General features: G+C 43.2%; 1 protein-coding gene and 1 long non-coding RNA gene across 7 annotated transcripts in view; one reads left to right on the top strand and one right to left on the bottom strand.

The window, feature by feature from the left end:
• Nucleotides 1–27,784, top strand: part of LOC139637851 (storkhead-box protein 2-like) — a 65,042-nt gene that overhangs the window by 24,125 nt on the left and 13,133 nt on the right. For 3 of the 5 annotated variants that reach the window (XM_071506767.1, XM_071506771.1, XM_071506768.1), the window contains one exon: nt 21,657–21,809. In XM_071506767.1, the coding sequence (XP_071362868.1) occupies nt 21,657–21,809 (153 nt within the window). Of the gene's footprint in view, nt 1–3,407; nt 3,536–15,885; nt 16,156–21,656; nt 21,810–27,784 lie in introns of those variants that run through there. The other 2 variants (XM_071506769.1, XM_071506770.1) reach the window with 2 other exon arrangements.
• LOC139637853 (uncharacterized) lies at nt 152–3,216 on the bottom strand. Of its 2 annotated transcripts, none has more exons than XR_011694700.1 (3): nt 3,121–3,200; nt 937–2,632; nt 152–811 (listed from the first exon to the last, which is right to left on the bottom strand). It is a non-coding gene; the product is annotated as an uncharacterized lncRNA (long non-coding RNA). The 2 variants fall into 2 exon arrangements; XR_011694699.1 differs by having other exon boundaries at nt 172–811; nt 2,504–2,632; nt 3,121–3,216.

Raw genomic sequence — 27,784 nt, 5'->3', positions numbered from 1 at the left:
TCTTGTTTTTTGAGGGGGTGGGTGGGTGGGGGTCTAATGCTATTTAGCAGTCATTTCTTAGAGGGAGAGTTCAACGTTTTGGTGACTGCTTATTTTCTTTCTTCCTGAGAGTGAGATGCTCAGATGGATGAGGCGAGACGTGTGTCTTTGTGTTCAGTATAGAGCTGGAGTCATGACAGTAAGTCAATATTTACTCCACAGTAACAATCACAATTGTAATCACAACACTGACAATTGTGTGATACACAATATATCGTCACCTGCAATAGTTCACGATATGGTTACTGAAGGAGAAAAATTATTTTCCAAAAAGCAGGAAACAGTCCGATACTGCACATTATTTATTAACGGTACAACAGTATAAAACAGGTGCACAGTAAAATGGCTGTAGTCACTTCTCAGTCATCACAGCTCAAATCTGTGCAAATTCTTTTTATCAAAAAACTCTACACAGCAATTGACTGGAAAATAATTGTATAAAAAACCTACAGGAGTACATGGAAGTTCACATTTCAACAGGTGTTTTGTGTATCAGCTTGTGAACATTTAAGACAAACATAATCAACTTACTTTATTTAAATGTTTAAATTTTTATTACATTTGATGCAAAAAAAAGAAATGCTACCTGTGCTATGCCTATAGATTCAGGTTAGACTGACATATTTTATATTTTTCAACTGATCAACATGGTCACACTCCTCAGATGATGTCCCCAGCACTTGACAACAGTTGTTCTGCTGATACAGGTCAGCAAGTTCACATTTCTTCTTCTTTGTTGTGCGGGCAGTGGAAGGTGTCACTGGCAGCCCTCCTGTAGGTCAAACATGTCAAATATGTCAAACATGTTAATGTCTAACTGTACACTAGAGATTAGCTGTTTAAATACATGATGTAACTTCTAACTGTAGTCTTATGGTTTTACGGTAGAAAACACACCTCTTACTATTTAGAACCTCTGTCTGGTGGTGTCAGATGAGGAGAGAGTAAAACCTCTGCAGCTGTGGAGTTGTAGAGGTTGGAGTGGACTTGCATCTCTTTGAGACAGATGTTGAGTCCTTTGTGCTGCTGCTCGTGCCACTCAAAGAGTTGAGCATGAGGCGGAGCACTGACACAAACTGTGGGGGTCTTCTCCTTGCACATATTTGTTGCCACCAGCTTTGGCTTGAGAGCTCACGCAACCACAAATGTCAGATACACTCTTTCCTACCTTTCCTACCATTCATTACACTGGGGAACACAATTTTTGTTGAGTTAGGTCTGACAGTTGTTTTTAACTAATTTTTGGGTGCGGAATCCAAAACTGATCTCAGTTTTTCTCTATCACGTCAGGTTTTTGAACTATAGGATCCCCGTTTCCTTAAAAAATATGAAAAATACTGTACTTAACAGATATGTGCTTGTTTTATAAAAATGTACAAATATTGACATACAATGAAACAGGCATGACTGCAATGTTTATTTAACACTACTATGTTTTTACAAAGGATATGGCTACTGTAATTATAATTGTGTGCAAGTAGTTAAGGTAAAAATGTACGTTTATAGCTCTTTCTGGAGTGTTCAACTTGAGGACTATCGCGTTTGATGCTCCAACAATAGTCAGCCATCATATGTGCATCCCATCTACCCTGATAACGTTCTTCCATAACCTTCAAATCTTGGTGAAATTGTTCACCTTGCTCGTCGCTAACAGCACCAAGATTTTCCGGAAAGCTGGCAAGGTGGCAATGCAGAAAATGTAGTTTAATACTCATGTTGCAACCAAGCGCTTTGTAGCTCTCCAATAGTTTCTGAACAATTTCTGTGTAATTACTTGCACGTGTATTTCCAAGAAAGTTCTTGACGACGTCTTTGAATGATAACCAAGCATTCTTCTCAAGGTCTGACATAGTCCCGGTGAACTGTTCATCTTTGATGAGCTGCCGAATTTGTGGACCATCAAACACCGGCCTTGATTTTTTCAATTGGCAGTCCAGGAAATTGCAAGATGATGTACTTGAAACAGTCACCATCAGTTGGAAATGCTTTTACAAATTGCTTCATGAGACATAGTTTTATGTGCAGAGGTGGGAATATTATTTTCTTCCTGTCAACAAGTGGCTCATGTAGAATGTTGGGATCTCCAGGTTTAAGATCAGATCTTGGAGGCCAATTCATCTCAACCCAAAGCTTCTCTCGGCAAGTCTTACGACAGCTAATCAGTGGAATTTTGCTTATCTGGAGGGTAAGCTGTGGAGAAAAAACTTGACGTGCTAGAAAAAAACTAACTGCAATTTTGGAATCAGCATGCCAATCTTAGTTTTAATCAGCATAAAAATCTAACTCAACAGAATTTTTTTTTCAAATTGTTCCCCAGTGTAATCATTAATGTCAAAATAAGATTCATTTAGCCTAAATCTTAAATAAAAGAATGTAGCATAGCAACACAGCATTTAAAAAAATCCGAAATGTTACATATTTCACAGTTAGAATCTTTTAATGCACTTTAGCAGTAACAACATACATTTACAATAAACAGCTTCCCTCGGGAGGTCGTCTGGTTCCTCCTCAGAGTGGAGACTTATCTTTTAACTGGATGAAGATTTTCAGTCATCAGATTTGAAGTTCTCAGTGGGAGCTCAGCTTTCTGTCGCTCCCTGAACAGTGTCAGAGAAATTACTGGTTTTAATTAGGGCTGTCAATCGATTAAAATATTTAATCACGATTAATCGCATGAGTGATCATAGTTAATCATGATTAATCGCATATTTTTAATCTGTTCTAAATGTACCTTAAACTGATTTTTTTCAAATTGTAATACTCTTTTCAACATGAGAATAGACAAATGCTTGCTTTATGCAAAAAAAATCATGTTTATTTATTGCTACAATGAGAAATACTCTCAGTTCAAGTAACTAACATGTGCAAACTGCATTGTAAAACAAGATGCTGAAATAAACTAAAACAAAAGCCCAACAAAAAAATTACAGATGGGCATACCAATTTACTAACTGTAACATTATAGAAATGTGGTATTTGAGACTAGACGTACTCCGGTGGTACGTAAATTCACCGCGACAATAAATACAAATGACTTTTGTCCTGTCAAGAGAGCCATCTGGCAAGACTTTGAAGCTGAACTTGCCATTCAAAATATCTTTTTTATCCATTACTGCTCACGATGGCATCGACCTCGGTCATTGCTTCCTGATTTCCCGAGCTACGGAGTGGCCCGAGGTTCAAATGTCACAAGCGTTAATCACGTTAAAAAAATTACTCCCGTTAAAGGCATGTTACGTTAACACGTTAATAACACGTTAACTTTGACAGCCTTAGTTTTAATTACTGGTTTCAGTCTCGATGGAAAATGCAGCCGTGGTCTTTGTGACCACTCAGTAACGGCCGTGTGTGGAGTCCAAACTTCAGTACTCACAGTTAAAGAAGCTGATTGATAGCTTCATCGCCAAGCAAGGCACATTTCTCACACTGACAGCGCTGTCATTTACTGCCATGATGCTGCTCCTCTCACGTTGTGCACACGTAGGCAGGTGTGTGGGTGAGTAACTATGGTTACGCCAATGCTATGTGTCTCTGCTGCTCTGAAACTTACTGAAACTTTCTCATGAGTTCACCCCCCTGATTGTTCTTGTATAATTTGCACTCTGCTTATCTGGCCCTTTACTTTCTGATTTCACTGACTTCTTATCTTAAAGCTTGATAAAGTTTTAATTGTTTGAATTGATGATTCTACCTCTAAGGTTGCATCTGAATTTCATCTTTGTGTTTTGACTCCATGCAACATGTGGCCCAATCATAAAGCAGGACATACGCTGGACTTGGGACTCGTGGTCTACCTGTTGATACTGTTTGCTTAGAGGATTTCCCTCTCATACATGTTTTGTGTAACTTGGATCTGCTGCCCCATTGACATATGCCTCACAAACTTTCACAGCTCTGTTTAACCCAGACTGTAATGATGTGGAGACTTTGGTCCAGTTATCACCTTCATCTGCTCCCCTTGACACTCTTCCCTCATCCTTACTTCTAAATGTTATCAATCATTTCCTTTCAACTGGTTCTTTCCCGAGCCAGTTTAAACACGACTGAGTCTTTTCAGTCAGGTTTTCATAAACTGCATTCAACAGAAACTGGCCTTCTTAAGGTGACTCATGACATCATGACGGCTGCAGATGATGGGAAATGATCGTTGCTGGTGTTAGTTGACCTCAGCTTTTTTGATACTCTTGATCATGGTATTTTATTAAATAGGCTAAACCAGCTGGTGGGGATTTCTGGGTCTGCCTTGGACTGGCTTTTCATTCTGTCTTGCTGATTGGAGTTTTTCAGTTTCTGTGAATCAGTTCATGCCACACAAAGTGCCTCTGTTATGTGGTGTCCCACAGGGTTCCACTCTAGGTCCTATGCAGGGTTGGGTATCGTTCAAAATTTTTTGATTTCGGTACCAGTACCTTGACTTCAATACCGGTTCCTGAACGAGACTTTCTTCGATAGCAGTGTACCCCAAAAAAAACCAAACAAAAAACCAAAAATCACATTACAGAGGCAGAGGCTAATTATGAAGAGAAAAAAAAAGATAACTGCTGTTTAGCTAGGACAAGTCAACAGACAAGCGCTGTGTTCATGTTAACTTCAGTCACCTAAACAACAACGTACAAGTTAGCTGAATTTGTTTGCTAAATGTTAGCTTGCCTGCTACAAACACAGCCACTGCGCTGTCCTCAGTAATATCAGATGATGAGGTGGTGATGAAGGAGGCAGACTTGACTGAGAGGAGAAAGGCTGTGGTTCGTTCTTCTTTCAGTCAAATACGGAGAAACTTTGTGCTCTTTCTTGAAGCCGTGCAAAGTTGAGTGCTTCATCAAATTTGTCATGTTTGCCATCCTTTGCACATGTTACATTTCGCTCTACTGGTTTCCGTCTTATTAAAACAGAGCCACACATTTGATTTCCCAGGCATTTGTTACACTACGCCACAAATACATGGTGGAAAAAAACACACGTATGAGCCAGTTCACAGGTTTGTGTCTGGGCATTTTTTTTTCCTTCAGGACAACTCCTTTATGACGTGTTTGTGTAGCGTTACGTTAGGCAGCCAATCACCAGCGACTTAAGTTCTTGACACAAGTATACTATATGCTTATTGGCTCACAGACGCTGATATTTAATGTTTGGGTATCAAAATTTGGCACTGAAAGATAATTAATTTTTCAATGCTTGGTAGGATCGAAGCATTTCGGTCGGTGACACAAATATATTGAAGCTTGGTACCCAGCCCTAGTCCTGTGATGTTCTCTCTGTATATGCTGCCTCTTGGACAGATTATTAGCTGTCATAGCAGCATCTCTAATGCTTTTTTACACTAAGTAGTAAGCCATGGTCAATAGTATCAAATGCTTTTCTGAGATCAAGAAATACTCTAGTCACTGTATCTTCATTATTTCCGAATGCAGCTGAGAGTTGCATCAAGGTAGAGGTCATTCCACCAGCTCACAATGAAATCATTTTACTGTCAGTGATGTGACTCCAAGAGATTCCAAAGTCTTCTTAATTAAATGTTATGTGTCGTTGGCTGATGTTGCAGACATTACCACATTTACACATCCTGTACATTCAGGAGTCCTCCCTGCTGTAGAGTTGGAGGGGTTCAACCACGCTTCTGGAGAGCTGTGTACAGTCATCGTGGCTAATGCTAAGTCCCAGCTGGCTTTTACTTTGAAAGACACTTCTCTGTTTCCTCTTTTCCACCTCCCTCCTCTGCTCTGTAAGCATGTAAAGCTGCAGTTCTGCATGCTGGGATTGTGAACTCATTAACCCTCGCTGAGCTGCAGCCACGGGCAGCCTGACGTATCACACACACACACACACACACACACACACACACACACACACAAGCTGATGTAATGGGTGCTCCTCTCCTGTAATGTGATTGTAACTCCTCCTTTTCTCTGTCTGCTGCGTTATGCTCAGGGCAGCTACACACACACACACACACACACACACACACACACACACACACTCACAGTCACACTCACTTGCACTTCTATCTTTGTGAGGACACTCATTGACATAATGCATTCTCCAGCTCATCACTTTGACCTTAACCATCACAACTAAATGACTGGCCTTTACCTTAAACCTGATTCTAACCGGAACCTTAAAACCAGGTCTGAACCCTCAAAGAGGACCAGAGAAAATGTCCTTGCTCCATAAAGTCTTCAGCCCGGTCCTCACAAAGATAGAAGTACTGTCCTCTCTCTCTTTCTCTCTTTCTCTCTCTCTCTCTCTCTCTCTCTCTCTCTCTCTCTCTTTCTCCCTCTCTCTGTCTCTCTCTCACTCTCTCTCTCTCTCTCTCTCATGTAGCATTTTGACGAATCAGATTGTTCAAAGCCCTAGCCTGGTTCAGAAGGGCCGCCCCCCCTGCAGTCCTTTGCTATTTCTGTCCACACACACACACACACACACACACACACACACACACACACACACACACACACACACACACACACACACACACACACACACACAGGCAGTCGTAAATGAATGCATACAGCAGTCTGACTGTAGTTGCAGAAGCAGCTTTAAAGAGAATTTCACTCAGATCACCATAATCCATTCAAACCATCATCATCATCACACTGGTTAACTTTCACTCAGATCACCATCATCATCATCACAGTGGTTAACTTTCAGGGGGCTGCTACTGATCTATAACATGTTCTGTTGACCTGTTAGGAGGCAGCCTGCTTTACTTGACACAAAGAGCCTCTCAGCTAAGATCAGAAGAACTGATTATGTTTATAGTTAATGAAGCTGCATGGAAACATTAAAGGCCACGCATTTAATGAGCAGCCGTATACGCCCTCAGAACTGCTTGTTGGACAGTCAGATAGCTTCTGAACGCAGCCCATTAGCTTTGGCTATTTAATCTTATGTGTTTTTGAGAAGTTTACTTTTCAATTGTAAAATGTCACATTCAGTACATACAGTGGTAAGACAAGGTCACAACTGTAGACAAACACAGTGTCTCTGAGCTGATATCACACACAGTTACAATCTTTATGTGTTTGTTGAACTCAGCCATTAAACCTCCTGTTGAACCTGACACCAGCTCTTCAGTAGCTGCTGATCAGACCTGCTCCATCTTCAGGAGGAGGTCTGGACCAGTCCTCTTACAGAACTGCTTCAGCTCAGACAGACTCTCAGGATGTCTGGTGTAAGCAGACATCCACCTGCTCCACCTGTGGGAGGAGGTTTTCATGTTGGTCTGCAGAGACCTGTTTACACCACACAGAGCTGCATGTTCTTCACAGTTCACCCTCAGTCTCATCAGTCCATCAGACATGTTTGAGTAGTGTTGTGGAGACAAACTTCAGGTCAATAATGTTTTTTCTTCTTCTGTGGTGTCCTGCCATGAACATGTTCAGTTAATCTGTCTAAAACACACATAGGTTTGAATTGTAGCACATTATGTCCATGAGAAGTTAAGCCAGTACAATGAAAGACATAACTTCTGGTACAGGTTGCTAGTGTTGGAGTATGAGGCTAGGCTAACTGTAGCTACGTAGCTTGCGTACAATTTTATCTCGAGGTTCCACAGTTTTGCCGCCCACTGACCAAAGTCCAGCATGTCCAGACAGGTCTGTGCTGCTCAGAGTGCAGCTCCCTGTCTCTGCAGCCGAGGGGGTTATGAACTCTCTGTGGTCATTACCACACTGTTGTTGTTGAATTATTCACTCTCATCAGCTTGACCTACATTTCGATTTTAGTCAGTGAATGAGTCCTGTCCATCATGTGGAGCATTCAGTGCAGCGGGTCAGGCCCACACAAGAGGTCACGAGGCAGACAGCTGTGGTAGTGCTGACTGTTTTTTTACAATCGTATGTTAATTTTCACAATTTAATTTTTATATGGTTGAATTTAGAATATTTGTTGACAGCCCTAACGGACTCCATGCTCCATGATGATGTGTGTGTGGTGGAGTCAGGAACCACCTCCAATGATTCCTTTAAGCCTCAGCTGTGACTCTGAGCTTCTTTGTCACTGGTCAGCTGTGTTGAGCTGTTGGAGCCTCTCAGCTAGACTAAGTCACTGTTCAGACCTGGTATTAACATGCGTCCTGAGAGATCTGATCACAAGTGGTCAGCTCTGAGTATGTCTGTTCACGCCTGCTTTAAAATGGGTCTCCAGTGACCACTTGTGATGGGATCTCACTTCCCTGCTTCACATGCAAATAAACAGGTTTTTGGTGTCAGACGGACAGGTCCATTTTGATGTGTTTCTCTATGTGTGTGTGTGTGTGTGTGTGTGTGTGTGTGTGTGTGAGAGAGAGAGAGCGAGCGGTAATGAATAGCTGAGCGAATCAATGAATCAACTTACTTTTTCTTGCCTCTCTATATAATTCAGCTCATATATTTTCATATATTTCATGTATGTTTATGTTAAAACTTGTTGAACTTTTTTGTATTTTCATCCTCATGAAGACACTGGAAAATGTGCTGTAAACACTTTGTTCTCTCCAGTATTATAGTGCATTGTTGTGTATGATGGAGAGATGAGCTCATGTACACATCCAGCTGTTGGGACCTGAACTTCAGCTTTTCAGATTACTGCCTGACAGCCTGTCCCCAATGCTCTATTTACTCACACACACACACAGACGTGTCCAGCACTGTTCCAGTATTAGTCTCTTGTCTGTGGATTAGGTGGAGACTTGGTCTTGTTGACCAAACAACTCTCATTCTGACTCAACAGATGTGGACGGCTGAGGGAAAAGCCTCTTTCTGATGTGAACTAATAACACGTCAGCTCCAGAAATGTTCCATGTTGACTGAGTTCAACATGACAGAACGGCAGAGTGGCATCTCCAGTACACAACAGTCAGGTGCTGGTGGTTAGTTGGTTCATGCTCTCTATTATCATCAGGGTTCTGTTGCCAAAGAGGTTTGATTTTGACTTCCACCATATTTGGTCTGAAGCCTTGGGGGGACTGAGATACACAATTCTATTCTAACTGAGCAAGATCGGTTGGAAAACATGGCCGCCATGTCTGAGTCTGATCCACAGACAGCTCCTGCCGACGTCTGTGTTCACCCTGCTGCTGCTCTCCACAGTGAGTCAGTTCCACTAGAGCCAGAAGAGACCCAGAGCCATGTCTGACAGAGGAGGTGGAGGCTTTGGGTCATGAGCTGTTCCTGTTTTTCTTCTCTCTCTTGTCTTTCCATCATTTTGACAAAGGTTGAGTTTTCTCTCATCAGTCCCTACACCTTTGTTCCAGGACTCTACGGCTTTCTCTCTGTGTGTCTCTGTGAACTGCAGCCTGGTCTTTATGTCACTGAGGTTTACCAGGGGTTTACATCCTGTGGTGAATCCTCTGAGGTTCTGGTCCTGAAGTCTCCTCTGGATGGTTGATAAGGAAAACATGTCCGCCTACATCCCAGAGAGTGTTCTTCACTTGCTGTGAAGTCATAAAGGTTTTTTCTGCACCATGCAAATGATTTTCTTTCATCTACATCTACAAGACTTGTGTTGCTCGGTTGGTGGGCCCCTGCTTTTTTAGTGTCGATCCAACGACCTGCGATGTCTCTCTGATAGATGGATGGTTTATTTTGATCATTTTCCTCACTTACATTGGTCACTTTGTTACTCCTCATACTGTCAGACAACTCCACCTCAGTCTGAAGAGCAACTCTTAACTCTCAATCAGCTCTGGTCTTTTGTGGATGAGCTAACGCTGAAATGAAACACACCTGCCCAAGACAATTTAGTAATCAAGTGTCCAATTACTTTTGAACAGCAGTTTGTGCCGTGTGCGTTAAAAAGGCTGTATCTCCCACAAAGTTTTTCAAGCTTCCATGCTGGTGACGGACATGGCGGAAGCATTTTGTTTTCAGGCTGTCTGTCCGTCCGTCCGTCTGTCTGTCCCAATTTTGTGAATGCAATAACTCAGTAACACCTTGAGGGAATTTCTTCAAATTTTGTGTTAAACTTCACTTGGATGCAAGGATGAACTGATTTGATTTTGGTGGTCAAAGGTCAAGGTCACTGTGACCTCACTAAACATGTTTTTGGCCATAATGTTCATACAGAATACACATAATTACTTAAGTCTTCACTACATATATGACATAAGTCTGGACCACAGACTGTAAACCTGGACGTAGACCCTCGGTGTGAAAAGTGCAGCCCGTGCTGAAGAGCCTTAAAGCTGCATTCTGTCTAGTGACCATCAGGGGGTGACTCCACTGGTTGTAAACAGAAGTCTGATTGTATTGAAGTCTATGTGAAAATGTCTCTACTTCTCACTGATTTATTACCTCAGTAAACATTTTCCTGATGAGTTTATGTCTCAGTCTCTAGTTTCAAGTCTTCTTCAACACAACATGCTGTTCAGTTTTTACATCATGGTCCATTTAGAGGAAAATAGACCATAAAGCAGGGGATGCATTAGGGTGGGGCTCCTGTGTGACTGACAGACTGTAACTAACAATCAGGATAGAGTACAGAGCAGGTCAGCTCCACCCCTCACTCCTCCTCAGCTCCACCTTCTCTTCCAAATATGGTTTCTTCTGGTTTCAAAAAACCAAGATGGCGACAGACAAATAACAAACTGGAGGCTTCAAAACAGCAGCTCACAAACCAGTGGGTGACGTCACTTGGTCTTGACAGACATGTATGCCAACTGCCACTTGACTGGTTGGTGAATGCATACAACAATCACGTGGTAATTTCAGTTTCTATACTGATCTAAATTGACTTCAATGAAAGTTGAGACTTGGCATTTTAATGTAGTCTCCATTATCTTTTGTGTAATTGAATGTGCTGAAGCTCAGAGCTTGAAGAACAAAATACTACTGGGCTGGACTAGCTGTTTAGCTAGCTTCATAAAATCTGTCCCCAATACCATACAGTATTTATGTGACATACGTAAGTGAAACAAAAATAACAGTAATGATGTTAACAATCCTTTTTACAACAACTTTAAAAGCTTGGCTTAACATTATGCACCTCGTGTACTTTGGACCAGCCCAAGTCCTAAACTTTATTCAGTCAGGTGATATCGCTGAAATCAAGATCTCTTTTGCAAGAAAGACCTGAGTATGGCAGAGAGGAAGAAAACAAATAATAACCAGACATAGAAACAACACAACCAGATGTAACAGCACGGAGTAAAATTTAAAATCAGTCTGTGGGGTAAGACAATCAAGTTTTAAATCCTCTGTAATTCATCTCATTTATCAAATGCGAAACAGTGGAAGGCAGATTTCCCAAGAGTGAATCATGCCTGAGATCTGCTTTGGTGAGCAGTGGATTTAATTGTGGGAAATGGAGTGACACACTGAGGAAACTTTTGCAGGAGACCTTCATAAATAAAGTGACAGAATGCAGGTTTCGTGGCTTATGTTTTTGCATGGTACATACAGTAACAATGTTTTGTAGTGCTCAGAGAAAGATACAGCTCTCAGTAAATAACTAACACTTTCTTCTGTAAAATGAAATGACGGCTGTGATTCTCTGAATTCACTGCAGTGTAAATACCAGCTCTCTCTGCTGAACCACACAGATATGGTGCTTGTTGGAGACAGTGCATTTCTTAAATTTGACCAGAATAAATCCACGTGTTGCATTTTCAACTTTGACATTTCCCAAAAACTCTTTCAGGCAACATGAATGACACAGTGACAGGGCTGACTGGTGGGGAAATGTGTGAGAATTGGATGGCTTCACTTGCTGTGGCTGCCTGTTGCAGCATGATATGGGAGTTGTGGGATGTGCAAATCGGGGGCCCCTGAGAAAAAAGGGAGTCCCCTCCTCCACTCATTTCACCTCTTTTTCTTTCTTGGTAACTGTTTAACCCCTGCAGTCCAGCCCAGCTCAACAAGCCCCAACCAGCCTGATAGTCAGAGCTGTCTTTTCACATGCTAATTAAGACACATTAGCACAGGCATGTTGGTGTGCCAAACTGACTTCAAGAAGGACTCTCACTTTCTGTTACAGAGCCCACATAGCCCATACAGAGCCTTCATGTTTCTCCCAGCTGAGAGGCAGAGATCAGGGGGTGTAGAGCAATGTAACATGATCTGATGGTGGACATATAAAGGAATAGTTCAACATTTTGTTAAATATATGTTTACTGTATCATGGCCAGGGACGTGGTCGACAGGAACAATTACAAACATTTCTACCACTTTCATTTAATAAATTCAACAATATAATGATGCTGTGTTTGATACTTGTGTGCTGGATTGCTCATTCGGTCCTTTAGTCCTACCTGGTTGTTGTTGGATATGGTATGCCTGCAAATGTTTCACAATAAAAGCCCTGTTAAGAAATGGTTTCTGTTCACTGAAATGCTAGATGGCTTTTAATTTGAAACAGTGACAGGAAGATTTTGTATTAAGATAATAATATGTACAGTATGTCTAAAAACAACTAGACCTATGTTCTGTGTGTTGTTGAGTTTTGTTCTTACAACATCTCAAATGTGTCCATTAACTCTCAAACCAGAGAAATCTGTGATTTTAATCATGGTAGCACTCTGTTTCATTGGTCGCTTGTCAGTGACGTCATATCCTCTCTGCTCATGTCTCAGTGTTGTGTTTGTCTGGCAGAGGCTCAAAATGAACTTTTATCTAGGTTTAAATCACATTTTAAGATACACTCTTTACACCTCGGTGGTTTTCAACTGTATCTTTTAACCAGATGAAGATTTTGGGCCACATCCACACTACAGCGTTGACGTTTTAAAGCAGTGTTTTATAATGAAAACGATCTCTGTCCAGACGACTGATTTGGCTCCATATCAGAAACGATCTGCCTCCATACGACCACACCTGTCAACACATGCGTACGAGACAACTCTTGTACACTGGGCATGTGCGAGCCAGTGTAAACAGGAAGCTTATCATCTGCTCTCAGTTGTGCTTAGCTGATCATTCCTAGAAAATTCTATAAACAGGGAAAGAAAAAGCAGTTGTAGCATTAAAATGCAGAATTTCACTGCAAAACAGCTGCTAGCAAAGACAACAAGGTCAGTAACACTTGTAATTCTTTACTCATGCTGCCTTTACTGCTGGTAGTCAAGGCTAAAAAGACCCAATCAGGGAGCCACTGGGTGTGACTATGTCATTGTTTCCAAAGGTCTCAGTTTTTGCCCGTCCAGACTACAGCGCAATCCCGGAGTTTTCAAACTAAACAGAGACAGCAGTGTCTCCAAATCGCTCCGTTTTTAGGGCTTGAAAACTCTTGAAAACATAGCAAATGAGATGTGTTTTAAAATGATAACATAGTAGGGTTGATGTAGCCTTTTAGTCATTGGGCATCTTATCAGAGAACAGAGCTGAGCAAATATTAGACAGTTCAGCTCCCAGCCACTCAGAGATGTCCTGTATCTGCTGAGGAGCATCAGTGAATCAGTGATTTTTTTATTTGTTCTTTCTACCAGTTTTAATCCCCTGGTCTGTTGTGGAGAGGAGGACACCTCTGTGGATAATTCAGCTGCTGTTAAAAACCTCCAGACCATCTGGGTTATAAGTTATCAGAGAAAATATCAAAACAAAGTTTAGCAGCAGTCTCAGCTCCCAACCACTCCCTGATGTCTCGTTTCCGCCGTACAGCATGCTGACTTTAAATGATTTAGTTAGAGCAAACTGTTTGTTTTTGGCGTTTTTTAAATAACACATGTACAGTAAAGTGTTTTTGAGGAAATATTACATTGCACACATTGCACACATCATTACATTGAATACTCATGTATTCAGTTGACTAAAAAGGTGAGTGAATGGTATGGCACACAGTTAGCATCTGTTGAATGACTCCAATCAAATTATTATCATGTCTATATTTAAGCTTTGAAATTATTGAGGGCAAAGCCGTCATTTACAAAGATGTCGAGTAGATGCAAAATAAAGATACCAGTTAAAAAAAAGAACATAAAAAAACCAACTTAGATTAAGAATCTAAAATGACCAAGATAAACCAAGAAATGAATTTTTAAAGTTCTTTACAGTGAGTTCCAGGTGGATGGTGCCAAGAAGCCAAAAGCAGTTCTTCCAAGCTCTGTATGAACTCAAGGGACCTGGAGTGTCAGCTAGTCATTAGTCCTGGTCGAATGTGGTCCAGTGGACCAGACTAACATGGAAGTAAGATATGAAGGCAGTTTTTCAATAAGGGCCTAGTAAATAAAACAAATATCTGCAAATTACGCCTCTCAGAGAGAGAGAGGACCACCCAACCTTTAAGTATACCGTGCAATGGTGAGTGTTCATCATAAGCATCACCAGTAATGAAGCTGAGAGCAGAGTGGTCGACAGCATCGGGGGCATTAGAGTTGCAGCTGAAGTATGCCTGTACAAGATGTCACCATAAACTGAAGAAGTCTTTTCTCAACAAGGGTTTTTCTACAATACAGTGAGAAGCAGGATTTATTCCGAAAGAAAAATAATCTTTTGCTGTAATTTACTCACCAGATTTGATATACGATTGCTGGGATAACTTCATCAATCTAAATACCAAGATATTTTAATAGCATTAGTCTTTGAATATTGACGTCACAAACTGAATCAAACCATGAAATTTCCAAAGGTTTTCACCCTGAAGCATATTGTTGATCTTAACATTGTGACACTTGACAGCCAGAAGTCATCACATGTGTATGGCACTGATTTGGTTGATGACCCGGGACCTGTGTCAGACCAGATCCATATTAGTGTAACTGGATCAGGATCTGGTAGGATCTGGTTTTACTGCGATGGCCTCGGTGACCAACATGTCCAACACCTGAGTGGATCCCGCTCGAATCGAGCATGTTCAGCAACAGCTCTGATCACGTGCTGCAACAGTGTTTAGATCTTCCCACTGAGCTCATGTCACATATCTGTGGGTTAAACACTGTTCACAATCAGTGGCCTACAAGTTTCACGCTCTTAAATAGGCCAACAGCATCTAAGGTTCAGGTGGGTTTTCCACAGGTCCGTTCTGTCAAATCCTTTTATTCCGACTGTGGCCATAAAGTCCTGAACACTGCTGTTTGTTATTCTGCAAAAAAAGTGAAATATTTGTTGATATACAGGTGCCAGGTAGAGAAAAGGTAGAGAAATCAACCAGCATAAGACAGGAAATCCAGAGACTAAATGTCACAGAGAAGCGCTGTCTTGTTGCTGGGAAACATAAAAGTGATAACCACAGCTTTACTGTACTCTCACTACACCACATACTGAACACTGTACCTGTAGTATCATCACCACGCACCATAACAGCAGGATCATCAGCGAACAGTACGTGGTGATAATTAGATCACGTAGAAGCACTTCAGCTTCCTCATAATGATAATATACAGTAACTGCACTGTTCTATTTATACAAGCAATCCTTTCATAGTTCAGGAATGTTCTGTCAGCTGTGTGTGTGTGTGTGTCCTACATCCAGCCTGAGTGTTCTAACTGGGTCACACCAGAACCCAGCTGCAGTACTGCAACACCGGCTCAGAGAGCATGTGCGGACACACACACACACACACACACACACACACACACACACACACACACAGCAGAGATGTATAGCATAGCAGAGACAGGGAGATGACTGTGGAGTCTGTGTGTGTGTGTGTGTGTGTGTGAGTGAGTGTGAGTGAGTGTGAGTGAGTGAATATGTGAGTGATAGCAACAAAGAGCAACTGGGGATGCGTTGTCATGGCAACCCTCTCGGCAGCCCGCCCACCAGCTTGTATGTCGGTGGGCATTATACAGTGAGGGAGGAAAAAAACACGGTGCGGAGTGAGGCAGTGTGTGATTGGTCACACCCCCTTGTCTTTGTGTGGTGCAGGGGATTGTGGGTAGGCCTTGACTGAATGCTCATTTGTGTGTGAGTGGGAAAAGAGTGGGGGGGTGTGTGTGTGTGTGTGTGTGTGTGTGTGTGTGTGTGTGTGTGTGTGTGTGTGTGTGAGTGAGAGAACAGAGGTGGACGACGCCTGTATGTGTGTGTCAGAGAGAGAGAGGGAGGGGGAGGAGCAGAGTGTGTGTGTGTGAGAGAGAGAGAAGGATGAGCTAGTGTGTGTGAGTAAGAGAGAGAGAGAGGGAACAGCGCTGCCATCAGAAGCTACACTGAGAGGCTTTTAACTGGATTCTGTTTTTACTAAAGGAGTGGATTACTATCAGCCAAGGTATGAGTCTGTCTGTCTGCCTGCCTGCCTGTCTGTCTGTCTGCCTGTCTGCCATTAGCTAGCCTATTATCAGCAGCTGCTAGTTAGCATTAGCTACATAGCATCACAGCTCCACACAGAGTGAGAGAGGCGAGTGTTGGAAGGATAGATGCTAAGCTACTGTAGCAGAGAGAGATAATGGAGGTTTATACAAAGCAAGAGAAATGGAGGGATGGAGGGGGAGAAATGGGTGAGACAGAGTGGGTGAGGGAGGGAGGGAGGGAGGGAGGGAGAGCATGACAAAAGGAGGGGGTGTGGTTTAGTGCTGTGGACAAAGGAGGCTGGCTGATTGTTTACTACCACTGCAGAGAGAGAGACATGGATGATCAATGCTCCATTCTTTCATCATTACTCTCTCTCTTTTTCCTTCTCTCACCACTCTGTTCCCTCCTTCCTCCCGTCTATCATCTCCTGTCAGCTCTGTCCCTGTCGGTGTTGGACAGTATAGTAATGGAGTGAGCAGATCTGTGAGCTAACGCCTGCTGCTACAAAATGTCTCCTCTTTACCTCCAGCTCAGTGGTTTTACTGCCAGTCCTGGATCTGACAGATCCTGAAAACCGGTTCAAGTCGGCAGTTGATGCTTTCACTCTATATGACGTACTACAGTGTGCTCTGTCTGTGTGTGAGAACGCTAGCTGCCTGCTGTGTGGCTGTGGTCATTGTGTTCAGAACAAATCAAGCAGCGGCAAGTTTGACGAAAAGCTGGAGGAACAGATCGAGCGACCTGAAACTACAGTGAGCAAATATGACGTTACCAGTGACAGTCGCAGCAGTCGTCAGTGCCGGACAGCAGCAGGAACACTGGGACCAGTCGTAGTAATAGGAATAACATTAGTGGTGTTGGAGGGTGTTCATACAGTTTTATAACATCTGGATCAGCACAGCAGAGCAGATCTAGCCCCACAGGCCTGATGTTTAATATCTGATAGCAACATAACATACAAAATAAAGTATGACAACATTCTGACCTTTGGCTCAGTCTGAGGAAACTGACTGGTGATCCCTGTTATCCCAGTCCAGCAGAGACTACACACATATCAAGCCATCATGAGGAGGTGCTTTGATCAATTCTGTGCACGTTCTGCTTAATAGTGATCTGTGCAAAAAGACTAAATATCCCCAGTTCTTCTTTTTCTCTACATGGGTCTGGTCCAGTCTGGGTCGGATGGTGATGACAGTGGGCAGATAAAGTCCACCAGTGTGTGATATGTGTGGACTCCAGTTGCTGCTCAGTCATCCTGTTTCTGCTCCTTGGAGCTTTGAGCTGGTCTCCAGTCATGCTAGCAGCAGTGCTTGAAGCTAAATGCCAACATCAGTATGTAAACATGCTCACAGTGATGGTGTTAACATGCTAATGGTTAGCAGATATGTTTACAGAGCTTATCGTTCTGTGTTAGCATGCTGACATTAGCTTATTACCACAAAGTAGAGCTGAGGCTGATGGGAATGTTTTTAGCTCTATAGGTATTGACTCATAAACAAAGTACAGGACTAATAGACATCTTGACCTGATGATGGTACTGATGAAAGTTCAGGGAAAGATCAGGGTTCATCATGGATCCAACACAGCTGTAGTCTGGCAAAATGTCGTGAGTTTGCCATCAAACTGTATTCCTTTACTCACCAACATCTGTCTCCAGAGGTGGAGACAAACACCAATGTTAACTCTGCTGAAGTTAGCATGCTAACAGCTAGCTCCAGCCCGTCTCCTCACTGTAGCCTCCAGTCTGTTCTGAAGATGTAGCTGCTCAGAGGACGTGTTATAACCTCTGGTCTTATAAAGACAATGATGACTGAAGCTGTTGTGAGGTGACCATCACCACCACCTGCTGCTGACAAGAAACCAGGGTCAGCAGCAGAGAAAAAAAGGCTCATTTAAACAGCAGTGATAGTTAGCAGAGGTAGTAGAAGTACTAAGAGTAATACTAACAGTAGTAGCACCAGCACTGCAGATGTAGTTGTAATAAGTGTAGTAGTGTAGTATTATTAGTAATAATGACAGTAGTGGTAGTATCAATAACTGCAGCAGCAACTGTAAGACAATCAATAATCAGTAGCAGTGGTCGGCAGAGACAGCCCTTCAGCTCTGAACAAGATTTTACTGACTGTTTCTCATCTCACACTTTAGATCAGTGTGCCTCATTTCATCAACACACATCTACATTTAGAACCTCTCATCCTAAAGCAGGTACAAACCTTTAGTAGCCAGACACTGATAGATTTGTCAACGAGCTGTGAAAGCTGAGCTGGTTGAACCAGCTCAAACCTCACTCGACCACCTTTGGACCTGTTCAGATCGGGGGAGAGTTTGGGTCGGAGTACGTATTGTAGTAGCAGTTGTGGGAGAAGTGAAGCTTTCAGTCCTTATGGAGGATACTGATACATTCACTACATAAACCATGAGAAGCAACAGGAAATGGCCTCTCACTCAGCTGTTCTGTTGAACACAAGCTTTTTGCCCCCTCCCCCACTCACTGTGTGTGTGTAGGGTTTCAGGTTGGTCCTGCAGCTGTCGGAGTGTGGTGGCCTGCAGCTGCTCTCTGTCTTCTTCTGTCTGGTTTGTCTCTGTCTGTTTACAGTTCTTCGATCCTAAAACTTTTTTGTTGTTTTGCAGCTTTTAGCAAGTTCAGAAAAAACTCACATCAGAGACTGTGTATGTACGAGGCTGGAGGAGTCAGAAACATTTGTCTGTTTGAACATCTGTTTGAACCTTTGCTGCCTTCAGGGATCATTGGTCTGTTTATGACACACAAACAGCAGCAGCTGATGTTTATTCTGCAGACTTTCTTTGAAATGTTTGGTGATTTCTGGTTGTTTTTTAAATTCATTTACATTTGAGTGAAATTCATTCTTGCCCTTGACAACAGTATGGGTGACCAAATAATCTCAATACAACGGTCTACTTACTGGCTTTTCTAGAACTTTTAAATGCAAGTCATGGTCTTCAATTGCAGATGGAGGTGGCTCAGGGTTACACTCCCAGCTCCTAGCCCAGAGTCAACTCCATCTGCTGATGAAGACCATGAGGTGTGTGTGAAAGGTCCTAAAAGCACTGAAATTGAATGAGTACTTTCAATATTAAATAGGGCCTCATAATTAGATGATAAGGGATGACTGAGAGAGGCAGAGGGTCTTCAGTGTTTGTCTGAACAATGTGAACAGACCTTCTAGTCTGTATCTGTCAGGGTGTAAGGAGGCAGTCACACATGGCTGTATGATGAACAGACAGTGACAAGTGGAGGAACAGGATGACAGTGCCTCCGTCCACAGGACATGAGGGGTCACTGACACTGGTCTGATGAGGATGAAGATGATGTGAATCATATGCCGTGACCTGAAGTCACCAGATCTCAGTCCAGTTGAAGACCCATGGGAGATGTTGGAGCGAGATGTGAGACAGTGCTCTCCACCACCATCATCAAAACAGCACATGAGGGGATATCTTTAGTAAGAATGGTTTTCATCCTGCAGTAGAATCAGAGACCTGGAGCAGTGAAGCTGTTCTGGTGGAACAACTCCTGACTGAAACGCCTGTCTGAATGTGACATGTATGAAGTTCACCTCACCACCCTCCAGCTCTCTAACACATCTCTGCACCTCATACTCCACCCAAACATGTTCCTTTGCTCTTCTGTACAAATTGGCTTCTATTCTCAGCGTTTGTCATCTCCACTGATGTTTTGCTTCAGTGACATTCGACAGTGCTTGTTCTTTCACGATTTGATGGGTAAGGGTGCCAAAGAATCTAGAACGCTGTAGAATCTTTGGTAACAGCAGCAGTGACGGTATAAAATAAAGAATCTTTGGTGGCACAAGATTAACACGTTTAAAAAAAAAAAGTGTTATGCTTTGTCCTTAATCTCATTGCGATTAATGTCTTAATGCTGACTGCCCTAAAAAAATATAAAAATTATAATGATATGATTTTTGTTGGGAAGCAAACAAGCACGTTCCTTTATGAGTGGAAAACAACCTCTGGGGCTCATTAGAAGGGAATCATTTGTGCATTTAGGCCCTGTTTCCAGCTGGAACTGTCATGTGACCTGTGTATCTGATGGAAAAAAGGAAACGCATTGATTTAGGTTAAAATGCAACAGAATGTACTGAAATGAGATCAGATCAGTCTGATCACATCTGGAGGTGGTCTGGCTCACACTGTGATCAGATATTAGTCAGGTGTAAAAAACAGTCCACTCAACAAGTGAAGAGCTCACCTGATGTCTGAAGCTGTCAAACAGCCTCTTCCTACTCCCAACAGCAGTGTGTGTGTGTGTGTGTGTGTGTGTGTGTGTGTGTGTGTGTGTGTGTATCTACAGCTGATAGATGTTGTCCCTCTGAGCCACACAGCTCCATTGTTGTCCAACAACTATTAAAAGCACATCTGTGACTCACACTGTGTTCATGGTAGTGTTCCTTCATCACCATGAACACACACACTGTAGTTAACTCTGACTCAGTCCCACACACACACATACTCACTACAGCACCAAATGTGGATTAATCCGCCACTGAAAATAGTCCCCAACAGATGCACCATTTCCTCTTGTTTGTTAAAAAGACAGTGATCAGCTGTTTGAGGGAATGAATCTTTTTCAAAGTGAAACTGTATGTTTGTGTTTTTAAAGGTTTCAGCAGGAAGCAAAAACAATCTCTGTACAGACAAGCATCTTAACTCCGTACCAGAAATAATCTCCCTCCATACTAACATGCCTGAAAATGCACATCACATGACCATGCACATGCTGGTGTAAACAGGAAGTAGACTGTCTACTTTGCAGTAGCCTTTCTCTTTATGGTAAATCTTACATCTCCATATGTCTCTGTGCCTTGACACACATGAAAATGAAGAGGTCAGAGCCTCCTGAGTAGGAACACATCACTGGCCCCTCTGACACAGAGATCCCACCATGTTACCATTATGAAGACCCTTCATTATGCTGCCTGTGCTTGTTTACACTGAACCAAACACGCCGGCATGATGCCGGCCCTGGCTGGAACCACAGCACCCAGAGGAAACCTACACAGACACTCCACACAGAACGGCCCCCGCTGGCCAGATGGTGTAAATAATTGAATGATATTACATTTGATCAAATTGTGTTTCACATTTAAATGTGCATGTTGGAGGCTGGTGTCAGGAGCTGCTGAGGGTCTCTTTTCATATTGTGCCTTAGTTTCAACCAGCAGGATGTGACAGTGTTCCTAGTTATGTTTAAATGTTGCAGCAGAAAAGAGACATTTTGATTTCATTCCTTTTTTAGTGATTGCTCTGGGAATTTCCTGTGTTCATTGGGTAAATGAGGGAAGAGAGGGAGAGATGTGACAAGGGAGTTATTTCTCCAGCGTCTGAGAGGCAGATCTGGGACATGAGACTGCACCAGGTCCAGGTTCTGGTTCTGTCATATTTTAATCCAGTCTCACTCACCTTGAACCCAAGTGACTGATTTCTGTCTTTTCACAGGTGATGTGTCACCCATCAGTATGTCCCCCATCAGCCAATCGCAGTTCATCCCTTTGGGAGAGGTGTTGCTATTGGCTATCTCTGCTATGAACTCCGCCCATAAGCCTGTCACTCAGGAGGCCCTAACTGAACACCTGCAGACATGTTTTCCAGGTAACTCCAGCTCACACACCTCCACTGAGCCAACACCACCCACCAGCCTCTGTCTGGGGCTGCTTCACAGAAAAACTCTGCATATCATCATCAGATGAAGTGTGTTTATTTATCCTTGACTTTTCTTATCTGAACATGTACAGTTTCTGTTCATTCCTGTGAATTATTGTATCTGCTCTGCTGGGTTGTATTTTAATTTAGTGAGACCACACTGAACTATAAGAGAAGTATTGTCCACATACCTGATACTGAGGTGCTGTAATGTGCCACCTGGACCACCCACAACATTCAGATACTGCTGACATATCAATATTGTGACAGAACCAGTTTCATATTTCATTTTTCTGCTGATGTTTCTCCCTTACAGTTTTGGTGATAAATGTGTGTTAACTTCAGGTGTGCAACAGCTGGCCCGAACACAGCAAACTGGTCTCACCTTTTTATTGACGTAAATCTGCAATGCTCTGCTCTGGAAAACATAGTGAAGAACCAGGAAGAAGATGTAACCTAGACCTCACAGGTTCTTATGAGTTCAGGTTGTGTGAAGCTCCCATGATGGCAAAGAGCTGCTTTATGTGTGCGACTGGTTTGTTGCACCCATGCTTCATGCTACTGCTCGGTCACACACAGTGTCTGTGTCACTGTGTGATGTTGTCAAGGGCCGGGGAGAATGTTATTCTCTTATTATTCTGTATATTAGCATTTTAGTCAGGGAACTAAGCATGTGTACCTTTGACTCTGCTGGAGAACTAACCACCCCCCTATATCGTATCAAGTCAATCAACATTAGCTAAAGCTCAGAACATACAGTGCATTCAGAAAGTCTTCAGACCAGTTGAGTTTACGTTGCAGCCTCTTGCTAAAATTATAACCCCATCATGACAGAGTGAAAACAGGATTTTAGAAATTTTAGCACATTTACAGGACTTACTTGACCTGTGACAGAGATTACAGCCTCCAGTCCTCCTGGGTTTGACAAGACAAGCTTTGCACATCTCGATTAGGGGATTTTCTGCAGAGAAGAATTTACAATGATTTATAATATTCTGTTGTCATGTTGTCATTATGGGGCATTGAGTGATGAGAGACTGTGAAATGTGAAAAAGTGAAGGAGTATGAAGACTTCCTGCATGCACTGCATCGGGAGAAGGTTGAGCTGGTGGAAGGAGCTGCAGCAGCAAACAGTGTTTGCACACCTGCTTTAATATGATTGGATGTTAGTAGTCAGGTGATAGCTACACAGCTGATGAATGATGGTGCAGTCAGACCAGGTGCGGCCAAAAGCAGGGGGGACTAGAAATGTAGAAATCTAACATCAATGGTTAGTGTGTCATTGACCTCTCTACCTGTCTGCTGCTTGGATTATTTCACCTGCAGTTATAAAACAAGAATATACACAACAGTAAGCCCCTCCCCCTCTCTCTGATTGGCTGGAAACTGGAGAGCATTGTGTGTTCAGTCAGATTGAACGCTGCGTGAAGTGAAGTAGGAGGGTCAGTTGTCTCAGCATGAATGGGAAGTGGATCTTGGCATGACTGCGCTGAGAGCTGGTGATGGTCAGGTGTGAATGAAGCAGTTGATGTCAGCTGATGTGAAGCAAAACCGTGCTCCATTATGACCCTGATGATTTGGTGGCAATATAGAGTAAAGCAGATGAAGCAGACTTCGTTTTCAGTATGACTGTGAACTGAACAGATGAAAAGAAGCTGATGGAGCCAAAGACTGTCCCCCACAAAAAAAAAAACTGCACCGTGCAGCAGCTTCTCATGACCCACAGTTAGGTTTTATTGTTAGACGACCTATAGTGAACATAGTAATTATGATGGGAGCAAAGGAAGAAGTCATGTGATGCAGTGTATAGAGCGAGGTCTGGTTGGATGGATGGGACTTTGACATAGGAGACCACTGCTCCTCCTGTCCACATGTGCAAGTGTCGTGGGCCAAGTCACTGAACCTTATACAGCTCCTGATGATCAGACTAGCACCTTGCATGGCAGCTCACTGAGGCCTTGTCCAGACCTACACTATGTGTCTTCAGTGATCACATCACAGGCGCTCAGCTCTGAGCTCATCTGTTCACACCTGACGTTCAGAACAAGGCCTCACAGCTCTACAGTAATATACTGTTTTAACCTTTTGAAATAGTGAAGTATTTTGGGATCATTATGAAACTGACCAGGGCTGAACAATTAAAAATGTATCACAACAACAGACCATGAGTGAAGCATTGTGGTGCTTCAGAGATGCCCTGGCCTCCAAATCATACTTGCTTCCTTGTTTGATGTAAGCCCCAGCAAAAATCATATCTTCATCATTCTTATATTTTTTCAGTGAAATGCAAAAATTACCATTTCAGCCGAAATTGTGACTCATATCTGCCAAAATAATCGCAATATGATTTTTTTGCACATCGTTAAGTTCTAACACTGACTAATAAGACTGTGTCAGGACGTCAGTAGAGCAGGCGGTCCTTCACCGCAGCCCAGGACACATTCACGTTCACACTGCTAAAAGGATGTGGCCACATGTGGCCCAGACCTCCTCCAAATGTGGTCTGAGTGATTGGATCTGAGATGTGTCCTGAATGTGTCTTTGGTCTGTTCACACCTGAACTTGGAGCTCATTTGATCGGATCACCTGAGACAGATGTTAATACCGGGTCTGAACAGGGCCTGAGTGCCAGAGTGTGTGTGAATGGAAATGAGAATTGGAGAAGTGGGCAGCGTGGTGGTGCTGTGTTTGGATCAGGGCGGGGATTTTAAGTCCAAAACACAACCTCTGTCTCCACTCAGGGGACATTTGAAATAGAAATAAAGTCATATCAAGCAGCCAGAGTTCTGTTGTCGGAGCTGAACGGCCTCGTTGTATTGGCTGAAGGAAAAATTCATCTCAAATCTGACTTGAATTTAACTGAATTGATTTGAAGGCCAGTGACAGACTGACCACCTGTCCAGGTGTGGCTGGCCGTCACTGTCAGCTGGGATAAGCCGCTGTAGCTGAGGGATGGATGGGAGATGAAACCCTTGGTCGTCACACAGTGAGTTGCAGCAGGTCACTGCCTGTGTTAGTTGCAGTCGCAGGCTGCTGCCAGCATCAGACACACAGGAGTGACACGCTGTCCCAGCCATCACTGTCCCCCGTCTGCTGAGAGGACTGCACCCCTCTGTCTGGAAACCACTGGGTGAGATATTCTGTGTTAACTGGAGAGCTTATGAGGTGTGTTATAAGGTGTATGAGATGTTATGAGGTGCTAAGCTAGGCTAACCAGGTCCTGACTCTGAAAATCTCACTGTCAGACAGAAAACTGCTGAACTTGTCCTTCAGCCAGTACGAGGCCGTTCAGTTCCCACAATAGAACAGTGGCTGCTTGATTTGACTTCATTTCAGTTTCAAATGTCCAGAAACAGACGTCTGCTGTGGGTCCCCTGGGTGGAGAGAGTCGCCACTTTATTCCTCTCAGCTTGTTGCTTTCATAGTGTGAGCCACAGGAAGTGAACAGAAGCTGAACTGTGCATGTTATGAGCGAAGGTGCAGTGGCCTTTGTAAAGTCTGGTTTAGGGCTGGAGCTAATGATTATTATTGATCTGCTAATCTGCTAATTTTATTTTATTTTTGTCTATGATGTCAATTATGTCTACTACCGTGGACAATGCATTCTGTCCCCCACCAATATAGTAAAGCAAGGACGTGTCTTTGTGCATGTGCACGTTTGTGTGTGTGAGTGTGTGTGTGTGTGTGTGTGTGTGTGTGTGTGTGTGTCAGTCAGCTCTGGGGTTCCCTCTTCAGACAACTTGCGTCATGTCAGTAAAGGAACTGCACTTGTATGATGTAATGACAGGCAACACACACACACACACACACACACACACACACACACACACGTTGGCCCTCCTATAGCTGTGAGGAGACACATATTGACATAGTGCATTCCTTAGCTCCTTACACTAACACTGACCTAAACCTGAGTCTAACCTGAACCTTAAAACCAGGTCTGAACCTTCTAACAGCACTGTCAAGGTGAGAGGACCGGACAAAATGTCCTCACAATATAGAAATGTCCCCACAACAAAGGATTTGAACTAAAATTTGTCCTCACAACCAAAGGAACACATGCAGACACAGCACTAACGTCTGGATGTTGTAAACAAACATAGTGGAGAGTGGGACACACGACATCTCATAAAACCAGTGGTTTGATCTAGAAAATGAAAATAAGGTTGTCTGTAGCTGTGCCACAATACACTGGCCTCCAACCACTTGAGCAGAGCAGTGTGTAACCACATTCAGCATGGATGTTCACCTGCTGGTGCTGGTACTGCTAACGTTAGCCACACCCAGCAAACCAACAAGATTCTGTTCGCCTTCAGACGATGTGATCCCGATTAAAGGGTGCTCAGTCTTTCTTTTAGACTAGGCGAATAATTTGAATTTAATTTCACACGTAATCGACAGGGAAATTAGTTGTTACCTGTGCACCTGCTCATTCATGCAATTATCCAGTCAGCCAATCATGTGCCAGCACTGCAGTCCTGCAGATCCAGGTCAGGAGCTTCAGTTAATGTTCACATCCAGACTTTAAGAAACGCTGCTGCCCCAGGTTTGATCTGGGGTTGATCGGGACTGGCTGAACACACCCACCCTCCCTCCATGACTGGGTCTTATCAGCCATGACATATGTTTCCCTGATCTGTTGTGCTCCTATCACACGGGCCTTTTCTGAATGAAAACAGCTATTTCTCAGTCTGTTTTCTGCCGTGGTGACGCCTCATACTCGTACATTCTACTTTCAGTAACTGCTTCACCTCATTGTCGGTTCAAACAAAGAAACCTCTGGTCTTACTTTTCTCCATTGCTCTTCCAAGTTTGTTGTGGAAATCTATGTACACTGAGAGGTGGCAGTGTTCTGACAAGTTATTTTAAAGCTGGGGGGCACCACCATGACTGCAAGCCTCCCCACCAACAAAATATTTTAACAGTATCCATTTAATATGATTTATTCCAAACATGTAAAGCGATGGGTGGTGTGTAAGACTGTGTTTAGTACATGTGTGTCAGGAACCTCTTCAGAAAGTAAACTGAGGCCGCTCTACACTCTTCACACACGGGTATGTGTCCAGGTTCACAGTGTTCAGAGGTTTGGTGAGTGGCAATTATCATCAGGTTGGAAACACAGTGACATCACAAGCAGTTTGACCAATGAATGAAGAAGATTCCTCACAGTTGACACGCCCACTTCCTCTGCCAGCTGTGACCTGCTGTACCTGAGGTGAGAGGAGACACATTAACAGGATCTCAGGTGCGCTGGCTTTCAGTTTCACAGGCAGGTAAAAGCTGCTGTCACTGCACCAACCAGTCATTCACATTCTCACCACTGATGGAAGATGTTCCTCTGCCATACATTAGTATGTTACAACGATGAAGTGAGTGTGTGTTGATGTCAGGATGGACAAACACTCTGTGTGTGTGTGTGTGTGTGTGTGTGTTTGTGTGTGTGTTTGTGTGTGTGTGTGTGTGTGTGTGTATCTGCATGCAGTCTGTCTGCATGCTGTTGCATCATTCTGGCTAGGCTGAAAGGCTGCTATGATGTAACTGGCAGTAATACCTCCAGAGAGGGAGGGAGAGAGAGAGAGACAGAGCAGGACATACTGAGGAGGGAGAGAGAGAGAGGGGGAGGAAGGGAAAGAGCAGGAGATACTGAGGAGAGAGAGAGAGAGAGGGAGGGAGAGAGATAAATATATACTGAGGAGAGAGAGAGAAAGGGAGGGAGAGCAGGAGATACTACAGAGAGAGAGGGAGAGAGAGCAGGAGATATTGAGGAGAGAGAGGGGGAGAGAGATGTAGAGAAAGCAGGAGAGAAAGAGAGAGAGAGAGCAGAAGCTATTGAGGAGAGAGAGAGGGAGAGAGAGGCAGAGAGCAGGAGATATTGAGGAGAGAGAGAGGGAGAGAGAAGCAGAGAGCAGGAGATATTCAGGAGG

The sequence above is a fragment of the Trachinotus anak genome, unplaced genomic scaffold (genome assembly GCF_046630095.1).
Source record: "Trachinotus anak isolate AG129_WGS33_773 ecotype Australia unplaced genomic scaffold, CSIRO_AGI_Tana_v1 ptg000021l, whole genome shotgun sequence".
Taxonomy (NCBI): domain Eukaryota; kingdom Metazoa; phylum Chordata; class Actinopteri; order Carangiformes; family Carangidae; genus Trachinotus; species Trachinotus anak.
The sequence above is the reverse complement of the archived record's forward strand: the minus strand, read 5'-3'. Positions and strand labels throughout refer to the sequence as shown.